This window comes from Tachypleus tridentatus, chromosome 11 (genome assembly GCF_004210375.1).
Source record: "Tachypleus tridentatus isolate NWPU-2018 chromosome 11, ASM421037v1, whole genome shotgun sequence".
Taxonomy (NCBI): domain Eukaryota; kingdom Metazoa; phylum Arthropoda; class Merostomata; order Xiphosura; family Limulidae; genus Tachypleus; species Tachypleus tridentatus.
The window spans coordinates 17162633-17188927 of record NC_134835.1 but is presented as its reverse complement, the minus strand read 5'-3'; the positions used below and the strand labels follow the sequence as shown (position 1 = coordinate 17188927).

General features: G+C 32.8%; 1 protein-coding gene across 1 annotated transcript; it reads left to right on the top strand.

Annotated features, from left to right (window-relative positions):
- On the top strand, window positions 1-25290 carry LOC143231712 (uncharacterized). Its single transcript, XM_076466320.1, has 4 exons — window positions 1-318; window positions 12685-12763; window positions 18588-18720; window positions 24604-25290. The coding sequence occupies exons 2-4, from the start codon at window positions 12705-12707 to the stop codon at window positions 24820-24822; spliced, it is 411 nt and encodes a 136-aa protein (XP_076322435.1). The 5' UTR covers window positions 1-318; window positions 12685-12704; the 3' UTR covers window positions 24823-25290.
- Window positions 25291-26295: the final 1005 nt, after the last annotated feature.

Genomic DNA, 26295 nt, shown 5'->3' with positions numbered 1-26295 from the left:
GAATCGTTTTGTTCCACAAATTGTAATATATTTTTAAGTTGGCATATACGATTAGATTTAATTTACATAAATTATAACGTCGATTATAGAGTTACGTAATCATCTCTTCTGTTTGTTACGCAAGAAACTTCAGTTTACATTGCAATTTGTTGTGTGGCTCCGTACAATAGGATCAGAAAGTAAACTGAATCATGACGCATAACCACATTAGGGATTAACTCGACTTTTGTAACTTTGATAAAACGTCTTTCAAACGGGGAACACAATTAGAAATCACGACTAGTAAATCGTTTGCTGTTAAATGAAGACTACGATTCGGTAAGTACGTTTTTTTATTGTAAAAAGGAGATAAGGCTGTCTACCACAGTTTAATAAAAATGCAACAGAACTAGATTAGCTAATTTTAAATACTTACATTTGACTGTGACGAGCAGATGGAAATAATAATCGTAGTAACCACCAGAGTGACAACTTCCCTGAAGATGGCACCAAATTAGCAGCCGAAATGTTAATAATAAGCTTAACACTAATAAAGATAATTAGTCACTAATTAACAATTGTACATACGTGATAGTATAAGGTGATATACAACTGTTAAATTTTATTTAAAAATACGATAGTGAAACCGAAACCAGTTCTTTCACAAGTAACAGAAAAATTAATTGTGGTCAGTTTTATCTTTACAAAGATAATCAAAAGGTTGTCTGTTTAATATATACGGAATATGTATAATTCAAATAGATTTCGGCATTCTAAGCATCATGGATTCAGCTCTTCTTGCGGTTTAAGTTGTGATAGTTTGTACTTCTATGTCGTTGTTGGGTGTTTTCATAAGCTTCCCGCTAGTACAGTGATAAGTCTACGAATTTATAATGCTGCAATTAGGGGTTCGATTCTCCTCGGTGGGGTCAGCAGATAGTCAAACGTGGCTTTGCTATAAGAAAACATACACACACTTGTTCTTATATATTAGCGTCATTAACTTATAAGCTTTTTTTTTACTTCTGTATAATAGAATCAAATTAATTTGTTCAGAAATTATTAGTATTACAAACTAATTTTGTTCAGTGTTGAATCCAGACCTTTCCACGGGGGGGAGGGGATGTGAAGCTGTGGTAGGGGGTTAATTAAATGTTGACAAAGTGTTAAATATTGTTCTTCTTGGGAAATATTTGTTGAGGGAGATAAAATTCCTCCCTTCTTGATGACGAGAAACCCACTTCAAATAAAAATGTATCTCAAAATGGCTGGTATGAATATTAACACTTATTGATAACGAAAGAATAACGTTTCGACCTTCCTAGGTCATCTTCAGGTTAAGAAACAATTCCTCCCTGTTTACTCCCGGAATTCAGCAGAACTTGTTGATATGCATATATCATATATCCAGAAACCTAATTTTTGTAAATATACGAATAACCTTAAAATTAATTCCAGTTAATTTTTACAAATAACCGGAAAGCTAATTTTCGTTTAATATGTAGTGAACCAAAAAAAAGGTAACTTTTTGTTTTACATATAGAGTACCAAAAATAAAACTTATCTTGGTTAATATTCATTTTTATAAATATAGCCAATAAACCATTTCTAACTGCATTTTGGTAATATGAACATAACCGAAAACCTAATACTGATCAATTATAGCTGCATTTATATATTCCCCCCCCCCCACGAAACAAAACAAAAAAAAAAACGTATCTTTCGTCACTTTCCAAATATCCGTAAATATATCACTTCTAGTTGAAAATAATTTGGATTTTTACAGAATAACATAATAAAACTATAAAAACATAAACTGAAAATACTGAATTACCGGTGCAACACATATAACTGTTGTATATTTATTTCTAATAAAAAGACATGTACATAAGGTACATATAAACACCAAACGTGGTGACAAGATACATATAAACACAAAACATAGTGGTAAGATAATGTGAACACAGAAAACATGGTGATAAGATACATATAAACACAAAGCACAGTGATAAGATATCTGTGAATACAGAGCCTAGTGATATGTATAAATGCGGTCTGATTAAAAAATTAAGTTGTTGCGCTTTTAAATTAAGCGAAATACACCCTGAATATATCTCTATAAAATAAATTATCCCTTAGATACATAAGAGTGAAATTACCAATCCTGTCATCTACGGTATATGTAAATATGATGTTTAACTTCATATGAACACACTGATTAAGGTTTTAAAATAAGCAACTGCTCATCTGTCAAAAAAGTAACAACACTCGTAATCTGAGGATCGCGGGTTCGAAATCCCTTCACACCAAACATGCTCGCCCTTTCAGCTGTGGGAACGTTATGATGCGAGTCAATCCCACTATTTGAAGGTTCTTGGTTCGAAGCACGTTAAGAAACGTTTTGTACTTTTTTGCTACGGTTGCGGTATAAATATGATCCCACTATTCGGTCAAACACAAGTTGGCGGAGGGTGCTGTTGACTAGCTGTCTTCCTTCTAGCAGCTCGCAGATAGTTTTTCGTGCAACTTCACGCGATACTTTTGAACAAACAAATTTTCCGTCCAAATCAAATGTTGCAAGATTACAAAGAGGAAACAGTGTGATGAGATGAAGAAAAAATCCGGCAGTTCACGAAGAAAATAAAATATCCATATTATTTTACATTACAGGGATCAGCAGTTTTATGTAAGCTTCATAATGCGAGCATAATAACATAACGTGCTTGTTTATCGTTAAGCACAAATCTACATGATGGGCTATTTGTGTTATGCCCACTGCGAGTACGCAAGCTTGATTTTTAGCTTTATAAAAATGACTCATATGCTTAGCCACCAGGGGTTAACACGGTGTCAGTAAAATTCAGTAAGTACTTCAACACTTAATTTGAGCACTGAAAATTTGGCCTGGCATGGCCAAGCGCGTAAGGCGTGCGACTCGTAATCCGAGGGTCGCGGCTTCGCACCTCCATCGCGCCAAACATGCTCGCCCTTTTAGCCGTGGGGGCGTTATAATATAACGATCAATCCCACTATTCGTTGGTAAAAGAGTAGCCCAAGAGTTGGCGGTGGGTGGTGATGACTAGCTGCCTTCCCTGTAGTCTTACACTGCTAAATTAGGGACGGCTAGCACAGATAGCCCTCGAGTAGCTTTGTGCGAAATTCCCGAACAAACAAACAAACAAAGGACTGAATATCCTAGGACTAGGACTAATACGAATTCATCGGCATTATCTTCTGTGCGAGCACTTCAACACAGGATGATGCAAGAAGTACCGAAACAAGAAATAAAAGAAAATATGATGGAAGTTTTATTGAATATGGTTTTTTCATGGACAGATAATGAAGATGGACCCAGAGGGTTGTGTATTGAATGTGGAACAGTGTTGAGTAACAATACTTTGCATTCAGTAATGTTATAGCGGCATCTAGAAACCAAACACTCCCAATTAAAAAAAAAATCCAACTTCCGAGTGTTTCAAAAGAAAGTGTTTTCAATTAAATGCAAAGAAAGCTAAATTCGTTCATTTGTCCATTAGGACAAGAAAGATGCTCTTATTGCTTCATACCATGTTAGTTACCGTATTGCAAAAGCAGGTGAAGCTAATACAATTGCAGATTTAATAAAATCATGCGCAAAAGGTTTGATAGATTGCACGACTGATGAAAAAATTATTAAAAACATTAACTCCTTGCCACTTTCTGACAACTCGGTTTCTCGAAGAATCAAGGATGTGTCAGCAAATTGCTTAACGGAGTTAATAAGGCGAGTAAAAGCGAGTCCAACTTTTTTCGCTTCAGATGGATGAATCAAAAGATGTCGCAGGTTATGCGATGTTGCTTGTGTTTGTTCGATATGTTCACGTAGCTAGTTTTGAAGAAGATATGGTTATTTGCAAACCTTTGCCTACCCAAACAACAGACGAAGAAATATTTAAACTGATCATGGAAGAACATGAGATTCAACGGAAGCTTTGCTCAAGTATTTGCACTGATGGGGCGATAGCTACGATTGGAAAGTTTTCAGGCGCAGTGGCACGTATAAAAAAGAAAAACCCGAACATCGAGAGTATCCACTGTTGTCTTCATTGTCATGCACTTGTAGTGAAACAAATGTCAGAAGGCTTAAAAAATGTATTGGGTGATGTCATAAAAATAGTTACTTTTATAAAATAAAGACCACTCGATGCGAGGATCTTCAGTTTACTCTGTAAGGAAAAAGGAAGTTTGCATACAAATTTGCTGCTTTATACTGAAGTCCGTTGGTTTTCTCGGGAAAAAGTGCTTGCTCGGTTTTACGAACTGCGTGAGAAGATAGGTTTAATTTTATCTGAATGCCATTTTGAAATTGCATACAAATTAATGAACAAACGCTAAATGCAGAAAGTGGTTTACCTTTCGGACGTATTTGCCTATCTAAATGAAGTGAATGCTACAATGCAGGGTACCAGGGTAACGTATTACAAAGCTCATAGTAAAATCGAAGCGCTTCAACGTAACGTGAATGTATATTTATGGAAGAAACTGATTGCTTCGAAAATGTCTGGGCTTTTTTTGTTGTTGTTTTTCAATTACGAATGAAATTTCCTTAAGCGAAGATGCAAAAGTTTCAGTCTTGTAACACATGTCTGATTTGTGTACAACTACTGAGGAGTACTCCCCTCCTCATTTAGAAAAATTAGTGTGGATTCAAAATCCCTTTGTTGACTCTACAAGTACCAACGATTTGCCTTTTGAAAAAGAAAGAGCAGCTTATCGAAATTTCAACTGATTACACCCTAAAAACAAAATTTCAGCAGGAAGAAATTACACAATTTTGGATTCAAATGGCCATGGAATACCCTGAAATAAGTAATAGATCTTTGAAAATTTTGATGCGTTTTCCAACAACATATCTTTGTGAGCAAACATTTTCACTGTATACAGCTACAAAGATCAAATTTAGAAACGGGCTAAATATTGAAGATGATTTGCGATTGCAAGTAACAGCCATAACTCCAAATATTGAACTATTTTGTGAACAAAAGCAAGCCCATCCGAGCCACTAATAAATAAATAAGTACATAGTACTTTTACTGGTATAAATATTGCAAGCAGAAAATGTTAAACAAGTAGAAGTAAATTTTTTTCTTTAAATATTGATAGTTTTAATAAATTTATATTCTGAAAGTTTGAAGTAAACTTTATCTGGTGCTGGAGACTGATTGTTTCTATTTTTAGTGTATTTTGTTTATTAAGGCTTCGCAATATTTTTTTTTTCTTCTGATGCGAAGCTCCGCAGTTCTGAAAGGTTTGGGAACCCCTGGTCTAGTGTACCTGGACTTTTTCTCATTTTACATATTAAATGGATAGAGGTACTTAGGACTATTCCCATCATGTATGATGTAACGATCTGTCGAGGTTAACAAATAACTTTTGTATATATTTTTATCTAAATATTTAATATTCTATTACTAGACACATATATCTGTATCTATAAAGCAGAACTGTCAGTGTGTTTGTCTATTTGTCACTTATCTAACTGCTCTTATGTTGCTGGGAAAACCTCAACCAAACTTTGAAGGATGATAGTTTGAAACAAGAGGCATGTTAGTGAGGGGTTCATGACGTAATCATTGCTGTAATTTATTATCTTTGTCATAATTAAATACATGGATAGTTGTGACTCATTATGTGTTTCCAATGTTTTTTTTTTAATTACTTTTTGAAAACCTTTGCTTTTCGTATGGTTTTATATGCTATACGGTTTTCGTGGTTTAAAGTTGGATAGGTCTTGTACGTGTTTTAGTTATTAGTAAATCGTTTCAGATGTGTCCAGAAATTCTATGGATCTGTATGTTCGTTTCATTATGAATAGTAATAGTCCTATTTATCTTGTGTTCATTATTTTATTTCTTAGCGTGTTCATGAGTTTTGATGTATAGGTTTTTAGTATTATTATTTTTTATTGTGACGACGTTCTGTTATCATACTTACTGTTTGTATTTGTTTGTAGTTATTCAAAAAGCTTCACAATGGACTATCTGTGCTCTTCTCACAACGGGTATCAGATCGCGGTTTCAAGCGTTGTAAGTCCACAGACATTACCGCTGTCCCACTGGAGGACTTATTGCACAGACCTCCAGTGGTTTTATTGTGTTGAAATGTTTTACATGTTCTGCAGTATTTCCTGTACTCGAAATTTAAAAATGATATCCACTTTTCTCCATCACGTACAGAATTTTCACAGAACTTTATAACGTAATATGTAAAACATTTAATTTTTAGACTAAAAGACATGGAGTTCACAAAAAAAATTCTGGATGAATGAGGTCACGTATTCATTTAACATCAATGTTCTTCCATTTTTTTCAGTTTGTTTGTATTTTTGTTAACAAACATAATAATAAAAATATTCATCGTGGTAAACGAAATAATAATTTGATATAAGTAAGGGTTTTTCTTCCCGATTTGTAGAATATCCTTACGTGATATATAAATATATATATATATTATTTCCGAAGTCTGCATAGCTGGTTAATGAAAAAATCTGGTATTTAAACCAAAACAACTTTTATGAAGTTCAAGTTCGAATGTCTGTGGTATTTGTGCGTGTGGCTGTCATCTGTTATCAGCTGTATATATAATTTGTTTGTTTTTGGTGTGCATTCATCCACTGCTTTGATAAGGCACACAGTATTTGTTTGAAAGTAATCATTGATATTTCATGTTATCACTTATAACTTATCACATTCCTTTTAGTTTTGGTTTTTTTCTGTTCGGAACTTAATTTTGTTTTTGTTGTGGGTTTATTATGATGGGGCTCGAACATGGTATTGGAAGACGATCACAATCTACATCAAAGCCAATGTTAAAACTGAAAATTGTGTTACTGATTTCTGATGAAGATATACACAGATCTAGGATATCAATAGAACTGTAGAGTTCACCGGTTAGCTGTGTTTTGATTATTACTACCACTAAAACGAAATTCGCGCTTCGCACTTTGGATTCGTGGATGACGAACAAATAATCACTATTTAGTCAGTCAAGAATAGTCCAAGGGTTAACGGTGGGTGGTGTTGACTGGTTGTCTTCCCTCTAGTCTATCACTTCAAAATTAGGGACGGTTAACGCAGATAGCCATCGTGAAGCGTTACGTGAAATCCAGTAGATCAAAATACAAACGTAGAAGGTTCGTCATACCACAAAACAAAGTAAGTAATAATAATGATTTAGTAATACAAAATTTGTAAAGTGTTAAGCCTATCCTGGGTAAATTTACAAAATTCAGTTAAATTAATTCACTATTAAGATGCAGTGGCGAAGCTGAGAAACGTTTCAGTTATCAGTTATAATTATGACCTAATGTAGTCATCAGTTATAATTATGACCTAATGTAGTCATCAGTTATAATTATGACCTAATATGGTTATCAATTATCATTATTGCATATCTGAACCGACATATATGTTTACAGTAAGAGAACAAAACTGAAATCCTCTCATTTGAAACATTATTTTTGTCATTAGGCAGGAAAATAACTTTTCTGCGGAGATGTGGTTGATATTAAAACCACAGATGGGGCTGCGACAAAAATATTGCTGTTTTAAGAACTAAATTGTGAAATAACAGACTTTCCGTTGTTGCTTTAATAGTTTGAATCAGGAATAAAACGCCTGATTCTAAACATCTTTCTTGAAACTTACGCCTGTAAAATATTTTATTCTGAAAAATTAATAACTGTTTATAAGTAGAATTTATCAGTGAATTACGTTCAAAATGATATTTTACATACGGTCTCTTGAAAACCAAAAAGTGGTGTTCACATTGTTACGTATTATAATTTATCTCGAGCGAATCTTCGATTTATTAAGTCACGTACTTACGTATTACGATTTCAAGCAACTGGAAATTTTACTTTAGAAGTTAATTGAATGTGGAGATGTATCCAATTTATGATATTTGCCAACAAGATTAATACACGGATATACTTTATTTGAAGGAAATGCTGACTATTACTATTCTTGTTTGGCCTAACGCGGTTAGCAAACTTAATCTTCACGGAGGAAAATGGATACATATTGCCCTCATAAGTACTAACATCGGAAGTTATTAATTGTATGAATGGGACGGTTCGTAATGTTCGACATTCTGTAGTTTTTCGATTAATAAGCGATAATCGTTATTATGGCTTATAGTATACTGACTGTAGTTGACAAACAATATAAAACTGTCTCTTGGCGTCTTGTTATGGATTGTTTTTACATACCAATCACGCCAGATTGTCGAACGTTCAACAATGTTAGAAGCAAGGCTATAAATGTTCGTAAACCATATACTGTTGTTTCTTACTCATATTTATGGAACAGTCTGGACTTGCGCAATACACATGCATAAAAACTATACTGAAACAAACGTAGTTATTAAATGTCTTCTATAACAGTAAGTAAGTTGGTAAAAAACATTCTCAAAATGCATTATGCATTGTAAGCTGATGATTATATGAAAAAATTATTGTAGTTTGTTACATTCTTTTTCGTTTGTTTTGAATTTCGCGCAAAGCTACTCGAGGGCTATCTGCGCTAGCCGTCCCTAATTTAGCAGTGTAAGACTAGAGGGAAGGCAGCTAGTCTTCACCACCCCTGCCAACTCTTGGGCTACTCTATTACCAACGAATAGTAGGATTGACCGTCACATTATAACGCCCCCACGGCTGAAAGGGCGAGCATGTTTGGCGTGGTGGGGATGTGAACCCGCGACCCTCAGATTACCAGTCGCACGCCTTAACACACTTGGCCATGACGGGCCACTTCGTCAATAACTAAATACTATTGTTTAATCCAAGTTTTATATCACACCATTTAAGAGCCATGAAACATCTTTTTTATTGAAACCAGTAACCAACTTATAGACTACAAAACACTTAGTGAATGTACAGTTTCCTTATATAAATTTAAAATATCTTGTTCAATAAAGCCTGTGTTTCTGCATATTTCTATTTTACAGCATTGTGACTTGGCATTACGCAACATAAATCACTCTGATGTCCTTTTAACATCTACGATAGTTAATAATGTGGTAGATCGTTTTTAGAAAAATGGTCGTCAGCAAATACTTACTGGATTGAAAGTCGTTCTCAGAAAAATAACCATAAACTAGTGTCCATTACAAGAGTTCTGTTGTCACTTATTAGTATTTGTTTCGTGTTCTGATTTACTTCTACTCGGCTTTCGTATAGATTACTGAATTACATATCCATAGGAAATGTACATCTGTTGTGAGAAACAGCCATCTGGATTCGGAACACAAATATATGGATTATTGACTAAATTCCTCGTTGTGAACAAAATGTCCACTGGGGATCATTATTTATATATAATATTTACCTTTCGAAAACTGAGTTTTAAATATAAAAAAAAATCCTAATCTGTTTTATATTTACATTGGCAGAAAATGTAAATATTAATTGTCTTTAGCACATGACAACAGATCCCACTGCTTCCGGTGATAAATCTTTAGGTTCATAACGCTAAAAATCGGGTTTTGATATCTGCGGTTGGCAGCTTTGTGTAGCTTTGAGCTTAAAAATGAAACAATTAAACAGTCACCATCAGGATCATGTGTGGCTCATATGTGAATCTTTGGATCTCTGGTTGGAATATGTGAACATGATCAACTTCTTATCTTATATTTTTAAACAAATATTTACATTTTATACCTTTATTTAAACAGAACATACGAATATCACTGTGATATCTGCAAACATCGGTTATATGTGCTTTCTAAAACCCAGTTTTTTGAAAAGTTATTTTCAAATAGTTTATGTGTATAGTTATCACATACAGAAAAGTACCAACTGGTATGATTTATATTTCTAAACAATGAAAACAATTTAATCAAAGCGTTACAATCGAATGTTGTGTGTTGACTGTTGTTTCGGGCCCGGCATGGCCAAGCGTGTTAAGGCGTTGGAATCCTAATTTGAGGGCCGCGGATTCGAATCCCGGTCGCACCAAACATGATCGCCCTTTCAGCCGCGAGATCATTATAATGTGGCGGTCAATCCCACTATTCGTTGGTAAAAGAGTAGCTCAAGAGTTGGCGGTGGGTGGTGATGACTAGCTGCCTTCCCTCTAGTCTTACACTGCTAAATTAGGGACGGCGAGCACAGACAGCCCTCGAGTAGCTTTGCGCGAAATTAAAAAAAAAAAAAAACTTGTTTCTTTTTTACTTGCAAATCGATCTAATGAAACCTGTTAATCAGTTCAATCCTTCCCATACCAATACGGGAGCCTCTGCTGAACTCTGGTTTTAATGGCACAAGTAGATGATAATAACACATTGAAGGGATGTCACGTTAACCCCCAGTTAACCTTTATACCAGCTGGTCAGACTACAGCAGCTGGGGTAAAATGTCTTGCCCAAGGACCCAACAACATGGAGCAAGCTTTCGTGAACTCTCAACCTTTAGACTACCAGTCCACAGCACGAGCGAATGGATGACGTTGATCCAATGAAGGAATGATGAACATTTATGTATAAATAACCTGGAAGTTTATGACTTTCAAACAAGCTGTTGAAAAATTCTTCAAACAGCAACTAATGTAAATATAAGATTCTTTAAACAGCAACTAATGTAAATATAAGATTCTTTAAACAGAAACTGATATAAATATAAGATTATTTAAAACAGCAATCTATGTAAATATTATATTTTTTAAACAGCAACTAATGTAAATATAAGATTCTTTAAACAGAAACTGATATAAATATAAGATTATTTAAAACAGCAATCTATGTAAATATTATATTTTTTAAACAGCAACTAATGTAAATATAAGATTCTTTAAACGGCAACCCATGTAATTATTAATTTTTAAAACAGAAACTGATGTCAATATAAGATTATTTAAACAGCAATCTATGTAAATATTAGATTTTTTAAACAGCAACTAATGTAAATATAAGATTCTTTAAACAGAAACTGATATAAATATAAGATTATTTAAAACAGCAATCTATGTAAATATTATATTTTTTAAACAGCAACTAATGTAAATATAAGATTCTTTAAACAGAAACTGATATAAATATAAGATTATTTAAAACAGCAATCTATGTAAATATTATATTTTTTAAACAGCAACTAATGTAAATATAAGATTCTTTAAACAGAAACTGATATAAATATAAGATTATTTAAAACAGCAATCTATGTAAATATTATATTTTTTAAACAGCAACTAATGTAAATATAAGATTCTTTAAACAGAAACTGATATAAATATAAGATTATTTAAAACAGCAATCTATGTAAATATTATATTTTTAAACAGCAACTAATGTAAATATAAGATTCTTTAAACGGCAACCCATGTAATTATTAATTTTTAAAACAGAAACTGATGTCAATATAAGATTATTTAAACAGCAATCTATGTAAATATTAGATTTTTTAAACAGCAACTAATGTAAATATAAGATTCTTTAAACAGAAACTGATATAAATATAAGATTATTTAAAACAGCAATCTATGTAAATATTATATTTTTTAAACAGCAACTAATGTAAATATAAGATTCTTTAAACAGAAACTGATATAAATATAAGATTATTTAAAACAGCAATCTATGTAAATATTATATTTTTTAAACAGCAACTAATGTAAATATAAGATTCTTTAAACAGAAACTGATATAAATATAAGATTATTTAAAACAGCAATCTATGTAAATATTATATTTTTTAAACAGCAACTAATGTAAATATAAGATTCTTTAAACGGCAACCCATGTAATTATTAATTTTTAAAACAGAAACTGATGTCAATATAAGATTATTTAAACAGCAATCTATGTAAATATTAGATTTTTTAAACAGCAACTAATGTAAATATAAGATTCTTTAAACAGAAACTGATATAAATATAAGATTATTTAAAACAGCAATCTATGTAAATATTATATTTTTAAACAGCAACTAATGTAAATATAAGATTCTTTAAACAGAAACTGATATAAATATAAGATTATTTAAAACAGCAATCTATGTAAATATTATATTTTTAAACAGCAACTAATGTAAATATAAGATTCTTTAAACAGAAACTGATATAAATATAAGATTATTTAAAACAGCAATCTATGTAAATATTATATTTTTTAAACAGCAACTAATGTAAATATAAGATTCTTTAAACAGAAACTGATATAAATATAAGATTATTTAAAACAGCAATCTATGTAAATATTATATTTTTTAAACAGCAACTAATGTAAATATAAGATTCTTTAAACAGAAACTGATATAAATATAAGATTATTTAAAACAGCAATCTATGTAAATATTATATTTTTTAAACAGCAACTAATGTAAATATAAGATTCTTTAAACAGAAACTGATATAAATATAAGATTATTTAAAACAGCAATCTATGTAAATATTATATTTTTAAACAGCAACTAATGTAAATATAAGATTCTTTAAACGGCAACCCATGTAATTATTAATTTTAAAACAGAAACTGATGTCAATATAAGATTATTTAAACAGCAATCTATGTAAATATTAGATTTTTAAAACAGAAACTAGTGTAAGTATCAGATTGTTTAAACAACAATCCACGTAAAATTACGCTTACCGTTTCGGGAAGGAAACGACCTTCTACATATTTTTGTTCTCAAAATATATGTGACGTCAGAAATCGTTTGTTTTCTTGCCTTAGGTGAGACAGAACAAGAAATTATGGACGATTCAGTGCATGACACTACCGGAATGGGTGAAGGAAAAATTGTGTTATATCTGTGAGTAACAAGATATAAAAACAAACTATTTATCATAATGAGATTATTATTAAAATTATACTATTCTTAACCTGCCCCAAACATCTAACTCCATGAAACATATATTTCCAGCTTAAGCTGTTCAGAAGAGTATAATTATAATATGTAGTGTCACTATGTGGAGAAATCACACTCGCTTTAACGATCATCATCGATTAACTTACAATACAGTGTATAAAATCACACGTGGTAGTTGTTGAAAGAGATAAAAGTAAGTTATATGGTCAACTCGCCAAAGACAACACAGTGTTAACTACATATATGTTTTTTAATATACATGTTGTTGAGGCAATGTCCTTCTTCAGGTATCAGTCACTAACTGAACGGTGAATCGGTATGTGAAAACATTCTAAACCGAAGGTCGAGTGAAAATGTAACAAATCAATGTGTATAACAATGCTTACAAACACTTTGAAATAATAGGAAGTTTTATATATATATATATATATATATATTATAACCATAAAGGTTTAAGCCATAAACAAAACACATTAAAATTAAACAAAATACGATGCATATTTGTAATTTAATCACATAAATTTTAATGTGTTTTGTTTTGGCTTAAAATTAGGGTTATAATATAATTAATCAGAGGTTGGGAATTGTTGTTTTTAACGCACTTCATGATTTTCTTTACTTATTTAACTTTATTTAAATGTAATTATATACGTACATAGATATACTCACATATTTACATACAACTGCATATATAAATATATATGTATATACACACAAACATGCGCATGTCCATACATAAATATGTTAATACGTATATAAACAGCTTTTGTTTTTCAAATATAGAAGTTGAAAATAAATATAGGATTGGTGACAAACGTTATAATAATATAAATTAAAATAAACAAATATAAACATAATTTACTTTACAAAACATTTTAAAGAGAGGGTAAAACTAAAACGACAAATATTACAAGAAACTAAAACGGTTTTTGAGTCCACCGGAATGGAAAGTTTCCAGTCAAAATTTTTTTTGTCTTGTTATGTTTGTTTGTAGCTGCTTTCTTCGATACAGTTATTTTGAAATCGTCAAACGTATGGTTTGTGCGAATTGAAGTGCAATGCTACTGGTTTATTTGTATTATAATTTATTATATATTAAAGGTGTTCTCGAGTACATTCTGCTAATAATGTGTTGGTTTGTCCAATGTACAATTTTGTATAACATGAGCAAACAATGGAACATATGACTCATTTCGATGTACAGTTATATTAATCCTTAATGTAAAAACTCGGTTTAGAACCATGCACAGATTATCTTGAGTCAATGTGAGCACACGTGTTACAGTGTTTTTTATTACAAGCATAACTACTTGTAATAAAATTTGTGTCTGTTACCGTGGGTGTTTTGAGGCCAATATGAATTGCGTAGCTTCTAACACTAATATCGTGAGTGTAGGAAATTATAAGAACGGGTGTGGGGTATTAGAAAAACATGTTTACTGGTGTCGTTTTCTTTTAAAACATTAAAATTATTTAGAATAGTGTTTTTAATTTGTTTGTCTTGTATGTGTGATGTGTGAGGATAAGGGGTGGCCTGGTAGAGGAGAGATAAGGCAAAGTTGTGGTATTGATTTACAATAGACTAGTACGGATTTTTTAAGGATGTTTTTTGGGTAGTTACAATCATGGAAAAATGATTCCAATACTGTTGATTGGGCATTGAAATCATCAGGTTCATTACACTGTTTCTGTAATCTGATATACTAGGATTTGGGGTTATCAGAATATATAGAAAGTAAAATATTCAAGAATGTTAATAATTAATTGAAAATGTTATGTGGGAAAGGTGGAAGCTACTTACGTAATGAATAAACGCTTCTAACTCTAGCAAGGTGCTCATGAAGATTCCAACAAAGACATCTTAATAGGTAAAACATAAAATTGGTAATTTCACACATTTGTGTGACTTCTTTCCTTCGAGTGTTTTAATAGATAAAACAAAAATAATGATTTACCTATTTGTGTGACTTCTTTCCTCCGAGTGTTTTAATAGGTAAAACATGAAAATTATTAATTTCACCTATTTGTGTGACTTCTTTCCTCCGAGTGTTTTAATAGGTAAAACATAAAATTGGTAACTTCACCCATTTGTGTGACTTCTTTCCTCCGAGTGTTTTAATAGGTAAAACATGAAAATTATTAATTTCACCTATTTGTGTGACTTCTTTTCTCCGAGTGTTTTAATAGGTAAAACATGAAAATTATTAATTTCACCTATTTGTGTGACTTCTTTTCTCCGAGTGTTTTAATAGGTAAAACATGAAAATTATTAATTTCACCTATTTGTGTGACTTCTTTCCTCCGAGTGTTTTAATAGGTAAAATATAAAGGATTAGTTATTTCACCCAGTAGCTGATACACCGACATAACAGACGTCATGAAACAGCTGTCTATCCTCCAAAAGAACATATCTAACAGCCTGTTATGAAACAGCTGTCTATCCTCCAAAAGAACATATCTAACAGCCTGTTATGAAACAGCTGTCTATCCTCCAAAATAACATATCTAACAGACGTCAAGAAACAGCTGTCTATCCTCCAAAAGAACATATCTAACAGCCTGTTATGAAACAGCTGTTTATCCTCCAAAATAACATATCTAACAGACGTCAAGAAACAGCTGTCTATCCTCCAAAAGAACATATCTAACAGCCTGTTATGAAACAGCTGTCTATCCTCCAAAATAACATATCTAACAGACGTCAAGAAACAGCTGTCTATCCTCCAAAAGAACATATCTAACAGCCTGTTATGAAACAGCTGTCTATCCTCCAAAAGAACATATCTAACAGCCTGTTATGAAACAGCTGTCTATCCTCCAAAAGAACATATCTAACAGCCTGTTATGAAACAGCTGTCTATCCTCCAAAATAACATATCTAACAGACGTCAAGAAACAGCTGTCTATCCTCCAAAAGAACATATCTAACAGCCTGTTATGAAACAGCTGTCTATCCTCCAAAAGAACATATCTAACAGCCTGTTATGAAACAGCTGTCTATCCTCCAAAAGAACATATCTAACAGCCTGTTATGAAACAGCTGTCTATCCTCCAAAATAACATATCTAACAGACGTCAAGAAACAGCTGTCTATCCTCCAAAAGAACATATCTAACAGCCTGTTATGAAACAGCTGTCTATCCTCCAAAATAACATATCTAACAGACGTCATGAAACAGCTGTCTATCCTCCAAAAGAACATATCTAACAGACGTCATGAAACAGCTGTCTATCCTCCAAAATAACATATCTAACAGACGTCATGAAACAGCTGTCTATCCTCCAAAATAACATATCTAACAGCCTGTTATGAAACAGCTGTCTATCCTCCAAAAGAACATATCTAACAGCCTGTTATGAAACAGCTGTCTATCCTCCAAAAGAACATATCTAACAGCCTGTTATGAAACAGCTGTCTATCCTCCAAAAGAACATATCTAACAGCCTGTTATGAAACAGCTGTCTATCCTCCAAAAGAACATATCTAACAGACGTTATGAAACAGCTGTCTATCCTCCAAAAGAACATATCTAACAGCCTGTTATGAAACAGCTGTCTATCCTCCAAAAGAACATATCTAACAGCCTGTTATGAAACAGCTGTCTATCCTCCAAAAGAACATATCTAACAGCCTGTTATGAAACAGCTGTCTATCCTCCAAAAGAACATATCTAACAGACGTTATGAAACAGCTGTCTATCCTCCAAAAGAACATATCTAACAGCCTGTTATGAAACAGCTGTCTATCCTCCAAAAGAACATATCTAACAGACGTTGTGAAACAGCTGTCTATCCTCCAAAAGAACATATCTAACAGCCTGTTGTGAAACAGCTGTCTATCCTCCAAAATAACATATCTAACAGACGTTATGAAACAGCTGTCTATCCTCCAAAAGAACATATCTAACAGCCTGTTATGAAACAGCTGTCTATCCTCCAAAAGAACATATCTAACAGACGTTATGAAACAGCTGTCTATCCTCCAAAAGAACATATCTAACAGACGTTATGAAACAGCTGTCTATCCTCCAAAAGAACATATCTAACAGCCTGTTATGAAACAGCTGTCTATCCTCCAAAAGAACATATCTAACAGACGTTATGAAACAGCTGTCTATCCTCCAAAAGAACATATCTAACAGCCTGTTATGAAACAGCTGTCTATCCTCCAAAATAACATATCTAACAGCCTGTCATGAAACAGCTGTCTATCCTCCAAAAGAACATATCTAACAGCCTGTTATGAAACAGCTGTCTATCCTCCAAAAGAACATATCTAACAGACGTTATGAAACAGCTGTCTATCCTCCAAAAGAACATATCTAACAGCCTGTTATGAAACAGCTGTCTATCCTCCAAAGAACATATCTAACAGACGTTATGAAACAGCTGTCTATCCTCCAAAGAACATATCTAACAGCCTGTTATGAAACAGCTGTCTATCCTCCAAAGAACATATCTAACAGCCTGTTATGAAACAGCTGTCTATCCTCCAAAAGAACATATCTAACAGCCTGTTATGAAACAGCTGTCTATCCTCCAAAATAACATATCTAACAGACGTCAAGAAACAGCTGTCTATCCTCCAAAAGAACATATCTAACAGCCTGTTATGAAACAGCTGTCTATCCTCCAAAATAACATATCTAACAGACGTCATGAAACAGCTGTCTATCCTCCAAAAGAACATATCTAACAGCCTGTTATGAAACAGCTGTCTATCCTCCAAAAGAACATATCTAACAGACGTTATGAAACAGCTGTCTATCCTCCAAAAGAACATATCTAACAGCCTGTTATGAAACAGCTGTCTATCCTCCAAAATAACATATCTAACAGACGTTATGAAACAGCTGTCTATCCTCCAAAAGAACATATCTAACAGCCTGTTATGAAACAGCTGTCTATCCTCCAAAAGAACATATCTAACAGACGTTATGAAACAGCTGTCTATCCTCCAAAAGAACATATCTAACAGACGTTATGAAACAGCTGTCTATCCTCCAAAAGAACATATCTAACAGCCTGTTATGAAACAGCTGTCTATCCTCCAAAATAACATATCTAACAGACGTTATGAAACAGCTGTCTATCCTCCAAAAGAACATATCTAACAGCCTGTTATGAAACAGCTGTCTATCCTCCAAAAGAACATATCTAACAGACGTTATGAAACAGCTGTCTATCCTCCAAAAGAACATATCTAACAGACGTTATGAAACAGCTGTCTATCCTCCAAAAGAACATATCTAACAGACGTCATGAAACAGCTGTCTATCCTCCAAAAGAACATATCTAACAGACGTCATGAAACAGCTGTCTATCCTCCAAAAGAACATATCTAACAGCCTGTTATGAAACAGCTGTCTATCCTCCAAAATAACATATCTAACAGCCTGTTAGCAAAACCAACTTTCGTGCGCACCAGAGCGAAAGTTACATGTTTACTTTAGCGTCCAAACTTAACGAAATGAAAGAAAAATCTGCCGTTTTAACAAATACATATAAACTGAGTAGCTAATATATAGTTCAATCCTGTACTGCAATTTTCTAGCAATTTTAATTGAAAACAATCCTTACAATACATTTTCTATAAGTGTTAAACACCTATATCATGTACAGAATAGCATAGACAGGTCTGATTTTATTAAATAATTTACACGTCGTAAACTACATTGGAACTTCTATAGTAAAATTGTTTTCGCGCAGTATGTTGTTGTAGAATGATTTGGAAAACAGTTATATTGACTATTAAATTATTTTACAGAGGAATATTTGGAGCTTTTGTTTTGCTACTTTGTTTGATGTGTCAATGGTGTAACGAGAAAAGCCATGACGACCACCTAGTGGCAACAAATGGCGAAACTACAAACCGTTCAAATGTTGTGGACGAAAATCACGTAAGTACTAAATAATACAGGTTTTCCACGTTGGTGAACTTGAGGATTTCTAAAATTTGTTTGTTTTGAATTTCGCACAAAGCTACACGAGGGCTATCATCGCTAACTGTCCATAATATATATGTCAAACGGCTCGTTTGGGTTGCGAAAATATTTTACATAGAAGAGAAATTAAGAAATTTAAATCAATGAATTATCAATAGAAGAAATGACATCTGTTTTATTCGACAATGTAGAAAGGAACAACTAACCCCTAATTTTGTGAAGGTAAAACTTTCAAAAAATTTTAATAAATACACAAACATTATCCAAAGTTCGCTCTTCTATGTAAAATATTTTCTCAACCGAAACGAGCCGTTTTTGCATATATATTTCTCGACATCACTGATAACTGTCCATAAGTTAACAGTGTAAGACTAGAAGGAAGGCAGCTAGTCATCACCACCCATCGCCAACTTTTGGACTACTCTTTTACCAACGAATAGTGATATTGACCGTCACATTATAACGTCCCCACTGCTGACAGGGCGAGCATGTTTGGTGCGAGGGGGATTCGAACCCGCAACCCTCGGATTAGAAGTCGAACGCCTTAACCCACCTGGTGACCCTGAAGGTTTTCTAAAATAACGTTATATCATGCAAGTTTACCAGTTTGTAAAATCAGACTGTAGGTCGAGCCTTAGTAAAGGAGTTTGGTGTTCATATTATTATTTTCATATTTATATTACCTGAAAATGTTTCTCGTGTACGTGAATATTTATAAATTTAATTTCTCATTAATTAATTATATTTACATCAGATGAACGAGTATTCATTTCGGTAAGTCTCATGTTTTTATTGCATTACAGTGTCGGGTTACTTCAGATTTTATATGAACATTTATCACGTTTTTCTCAGCGTTTCCCAAACTTTCTCTATTCACGGCATCTTTAGTGTCTCAAGAATTTTTCACGGCGCCCCTAAGCAAAACTTAAAACCTAATAGTTCCGTTTATTTAGTAGTTAGGTCCAAACAACTTAAGTACTTATGTCGTAACAACTTAGTAGCCGTTTGAAGGAATAATACACGTAAATTGAAAGTAAAAACAATATTTTTATTTCATTTTCAAATTAATGCTAAAAAATCTTCCCATTTTTATGTACAAGGACTAAAAATCAACAAAATAATCCATTGAACTTCGTTAGATACTTGATCACAACACCTTCAGTTATTTCAATTACTGACGGACCCGGAGAGTCGACAGGTATTTATATATACAGAATCTAATAATCGAGAAAGTTCGAAAAGTTACTGGCGCAGCCGTAAGTACAAGTACACAAAAACATATCTCAAACATTCAAGAACGTCATCGAAAGAAATGTAGCGCAATCTACTGTTAAAACTGTGAACTACCTGGAGCTAGCAGTTTGCGTAGTGTCCGATATCGCTTTGTTTGTTTTTGAAATTCGCACGAAGCTACTCGAGGGCTATCTTTGCTAGCCGTCCCTAAATTAGGGACTAGAGGGAAGGCAGCTCGTCATCACCACCCACCGCCAACTCTTGGGCTATTCTTTTACCAACGAATAATGGAATTGACCATTGCATTATGACGCGCATACGCTCTAAAGGGCAAGCATGTTTGGTGTGACGAGAATTAGAACTCGCGACCCTCAGATTACAAGTTGAGCGCCCTAACCATCTGACCAGGCTGGGTATAAACTTGTAAGTATTCGGACAAATTAAAGGTACCCTATAATACCACTGAAAATCAAGCGATTTCACGGAAAAATCCTACTGGACACCACCATTGTAGAGAGACCACATTTAGAGTTATATCAAAGCTGTATAAAATAACATAATAGAAATATTTCAAGCAATGCTATAATAATATTAATCAAAAAGAGGAAACTGTTCTAAAATATGTTAAATTAAACAACATTATAATAAAACTAGTAGATGAGAGTGAGGCTATTGTTATTTTGAACAAAGATGATTATATTGCTGAAGCTAACCGCCATCTTGAAAACATTAAATTCTACAAGAAACAAAACTTCGTATAACTAACTACTATAACCATCGGTGATAAATTTAATGAATTTTCCCCAAACAAGAAAACCAACAAAAAGTCTCTTGTTACCCAGAAATATTTTATCTCTTACTGAATATAAACCTAATAAATCACGGTCGATTCTTAATGACTAACACAAAGATGACTTTTGAGAAACAGTCTGCTTTTGTCGAACTTCAATAAAAAGTAGTCCTTGTACTTTCCCTTCTTACATAAAAAACATGGCACACTTTCTTAGTATCGCAGAGGAACACTGGTCGTTTCTTCCCTTCACACTAATATTCCACATAATGATGGAATTAAAATCAGCCCTAACCCTTTCAAATCCGTCAAAATTTCAAACAGTAACTGGTCTTCCCAGCCTTATCTTTAAATGACTTCAAATTCAATAACAAGCATTACCTTCAAGTTCTCTAAATGACTTCAAATTCAATAACAAGCATTACCTTGAAGTTAGATGATGAAGTACAGAAAAAGAAACAGAAAGATAAAGCAGAAAACGAAGTTGTAACCAAAATCCACACCACTAAATACAAACAAAAAGTAATTTGATGACATTTGGAAATCGTCACTGTTTGGCAGGTACGTCCTTTTTAAAGAACTGAAGTGAATCTACATTAACAAAGGAATCAGACTATGTTCAACTGAGAAAGTATTGCTATAAATGTGGAGGTGGACCACCTCTTCCACATTTTGAGCCGTAGTATATAAATCGTTTGTCAATGCCACACGTGACATTAAACATCATTTTCGTTTGTCATTTGTCACGTATTTTGCTACCAAACGCCTTACTCGTTTGGTTTAAATTTCAATGGATCTGAAAATCAATTTGTCAACTTAACACAAAAAAACGATACTCTATAACCACTGTGAAAGCTGGCTTTCAGTATGTTCCATAAATATATTAGTATAGTTACGAGTCATTTTGGTACACCACGTTGCAACACTTTTAACTGAATGTACAATGGGCTGCTGCCCCATATCGGAGAATGTTGACTTTAATTCCGAATTTACAAAGCTTATCTTCAACAAATCTGACAAGCTTTTCGTCCACAGTACAAATCTGTTATACCTCAAAAATCAGACGTATTACTAAAGGTACGTCTGTGGAAAGTCAAAGACAATTTGACTGTGAGAAGGTGATAATATTCATGTAAAGAACAGAAATGTTCTCTGTTGTACAGTTTAAAAGTTACTTGTAAACAAGTCTACAAACTCCCAAATGTGTATCTGAAGCTTATTTAGTATCTATGTATATTGTAACACGAAATGTTATAAAATCAGAAGTGAAGAGTAACACGGAAGGAACGTTGACAACGCGGACACTAAATACGTAATATCATATTGAATGACACTGTTCAAGGTCGTGCATGCCTGCTTTGCCACCCACCCCTGAAATTTCTGATACTTTTAATATACAAAGACTAGAAACTGAGAAAGATTCAATCTACGCAAAATTTGTAAGTTTGCCTTAAGTTAAAAACTTCATATGACGGTAATTACAATGTTGAGTAATAACGAATAATCACGGTCATCAGGTCAAGCTTGACCGATGGTGGAAGAAAGACTTCCAACATCAGCACAAGAGGTGAAACACCACTCTTGTAAAATGTGACTTATCTCCAGTTTCTCATTCTCAGAAAACAGTTTAGACCAAATTGTTTTAATAAAGCTTGGAGGAAGGTATTTAAAGCACTTGGCCTATACAGAACATTTAAATATCAGATTTGAAACATACATAGAGTTAAGGAAAATGCAGTTAATTCTCAGTTATTCATTATGGTGTGTTGTGTGTGCATATATATAGAGTAGAGATGGCTGATATGTGTATTAAAACAAAACACAAACAGCAATATTTTGATTTCTTTAGGTCATTTTCTGTTTGTAGTTAAGCATAAAACTATTCTCACAATGGGTATAGAAACTCGATTTGAAACTCTGCAAGTCTACAGACGTACCGCTGTGCCACTGGAGGGGCTTTAGTTCATCAGTAAGTTAAGAACCATCTTATACTGAGGATGACTTAAGGTAAAAGTTTGTTACTTGTTTTGTGTTTTTAAGTAAAAGTTTTTAATACCGATATCAACCGTCTCTAATATCTATATATATACAGACACACAGACATAAGTTGTTTTACAATTAAAACTTGTGTAGTTGTCCATTGTATGTGAAGTGTGGCATGGTGAGGTGGTTAGAACGTTCAATTCGTAATCTGAGGGTTGCAGGTTCGAATACCCCTGGGGGGACATACAATGTGACGGTCAATCCCACTATTTATTTGTAAAAGAGTAGCCCAAGACTTGGCAGTGACTAGATGCCTTCATCCAATCATACACTACTAAATTAAGGATAGATAGTGCAGATAGCCCTCGTGTAGCTTCGCTTGAAACTTAAAACAAACAAACCAATTTAAGGAAAAAACTTTTTCAGCCAAGCTTCATATATTCTTGATTTCTATGTTCTTATATTATGATGGCTTTAGAAATATACAACAAAATATAAAGTTTTCATATGAGAAGAAAATTCTACTTCACTAACGTTTGCACGATTGTTTTTGAAAACATGAAAAAAATAAGTTTGTTCATCAGCTTACTAAAATTTATAATACATGATTTTACCCATGTATTATTATGTTTGTCCATCAGCTTACTAAAATTTATAATACATGATTTTACCCATGTATCATTATGTTTGTTCATCAGCTTACTAAAATGTATAATACATGATTGTACCCATGTATTATTATGTTTGTTCATCAGCTTACTAAAATTTATAATACATGATTTTACCCATGTATTATTATGTTTGTCCATCAGCTTACTAAAATTTATAATACATGATTTTACCCATGTATTATTATGTTTGTCCATCAGCTTACTAAAATTTATAATACATGATTTTACCCATGTATCATTATGTTTGTCCATCAGCTTACTAAAATTTATAATACATGATTTTACCCATGTATCATTATGTTTGTTCATCAGCTTACTAAAATTTATAATACATGATTTTACCCATGTATTATTATGTTTGTCCATCAGCTTACTAAAATTTATAATACATGATTTTACCCATGTATCATTATGTTTGTCCATCAGCTTACTAAAATTTATAATACATGATTTTACCCATGTATCATTATGTTTGTCCATCAGCTTACTAAAATTTATAATACATGATTTTACCCATATATTATTATGTTTGTCCATCAGCTTACTAAAATTTATAATACACGATTTTACCCATGTATTATTATGTTTGTCCATCAGCTTACTAAAATTTATAATACATGATTTTACCCATGTATCATTATGTTTGTTCATCAGCTTACTAAAATGTATAATACATGATTTTACCCATGTATTATTATGTTTGTCCATCAGCTTACTAAAATTTATAATACATGATTTTACCCATGTATCATTATGTTTGTCCATCAGCTTACTAAAATTTATAATACATGATTTTACCCATGTATCATTATGTTTGTTCATCAGCTTACTAAAATTTATAATACATGATTTTACCCATGTATTATTATGTTTGTCCATCAGCTTACTAAAATTTATAATACATGATTTTACCCATGTATCATTATGTTTGTCCATCAGCTTACTAAAATTTATAATACATGATTTTACCCATATATTATTATGTTTGTCCATCAGCTTACTAAAATTTATAATACACGATTTTACCCATGTATTATTATGTTTGTCCATCAGCTTACTAAAATTTATAATACATGATTTTACCCATGTATTATTAAAGACTTAGAATTTGTGAACATAGAAGTAAATAATTTCCAATAATATGTATTTTTTCTGGAACAGGTAGTTACTATAAGTGGTGTCACACTTGAACATGGGACACCACCACCAGCCTATGATACTATTATGAAGAAAGACCAACAGTTTAAGTATGACCAGAACCCTCCACCATATGACGATGCAATATTATGCCAAAACTATCCAACTGTCCACAGTCTGGGTATCCACACATCTTCATTTCTAAACACATCACAGTATCCAACATCAATAGCACCAACGTAAACCTTGCTTGTGAACCATGAAATTTAAAATGTGTAAGTAAAATTATGTACAGAACTTAACTGAGTGGCTCCAGTCAGTAGTCTTATAACATTTTCATGAAATGAACTGGGTGTAGATGTGATTTAGGTGTGTGGTGTTTAATATAGGAGATGTGACATGTCTTCACACCACAAGCTACAAACAGTGAAAGGTCAAGTCAGTCACAGAACTGTGACAATCGTGTTCAAGCTGTTGTTTGCATTTTAACTGTATTCAGATATGTTCCTATTTTAGGTGGGAAAAGCAGTGTTTAAAGAAAAAAAAAGGTTACACCTATTTTAATTTTTTCAGACATTATTTGGGAGAAAATTCACATTTGTTTTTTATTACAATAATATGTGAACAGATATTCACCAAGCAACTCTACCACACAGCAGATGACAATATTAGCTGTTATTTGTTTATGGTTATAAATGCTTTCCAAACCCATTGTGTCGTTTGCAGTAAACAAGTAATTTTTTGCAGAAACAAATATTTCAAAAGTGATTTCTTAAAGCATTAAGTATATGTATAATATATACTCACATAACAAAACTTAAATACAATATAAGTTCATGTTCTGTAAACATATTCAACAGCAGTACAATCATCTTCTTGTTCCCTTTATATGTGAGATAAAATTTTATTAACTTTATTATCATCAAAATCCAACAGCTGCTGAACAACAAGGACAAGATAATAAGATATTTACATTTCTGAAACTTACTATTATACCTTGGAATTAAAACGATTCCACACTATTCAATTTAGAAGTAACAAAATGACCTAACTATAAAGAGGTTGTTGTTCATTGTTACTACGCACAAAGTGACATAAGGGACTATCTGCACTCTGCCTACCACGGGCATTGAAACCTAGTTTTTAGCAGTACAAGTCTGGAGATGTACCACTGTGCCATTGGGGGCACTGTAATTTAAAAATCACAAGATTAAATATGATAACCCTGATAGGAATCAAGTAACCCTGAGGTTAAACTGAACTGTGAATCTTTCTTCTTGAACTAAACAAATTTTAAGCCTGCAATTAGGTATGATCCAACATCTTAAGGATAAACAGAACCATAACATGTAGAACTTGACAGTTCTTTTCCCCTTGAGTGTAAGGAAGCTTTCTCGTGTGATATTCAATAGAACATTATAATCTTGCATCTACTAAAAAACTTTCACATATAATAACAATTTCTTATGGATTCTACAGAAATTAGTTTGTTATAAAACACAGTGCCATGGGTTTGGTCAAACACACTTCTTCCATCAGATACAAAACCTTACCATAAAATATGAGAATACTATCCAGACTTATATATGTTTTAAATTGTCAAACACACTTCTTCCATCAGATACAAAACCTTACCATAAAATATGAGAATACTATCCAGACTTATATATGTTTTAAATTGTCAAACACACTTCAGATACAAAACCTTACCATAAA

What these genes read in the sequence shown, in the direction of transcription:
- LOC143231712 (XM_076466320.1), top strand. Translation starts at nt 12,705, where the DNA reads ATGGACGATTCAGTGCATGACACTACCGGAATGGGTGAAGGAAAAATT. An exon ending in GGAAAAATTGTGTTATATCT is followed by an intron (nt 12,764 to 18,587) that starts GTGAGTAACAAG and finishes ATTATTTTACAG; the next exon opens with AGGAATATTTGGAGCTTTTG. An exon ending in ATGTTGTGGACGAAAATCAC is followed by an intron (nt 18,721 to 24,603) that starts GTAAGTACTAAA and finishes TTTCTGGAACAG; the next exon opens with GTAGTTACTATAAGTGGTGT.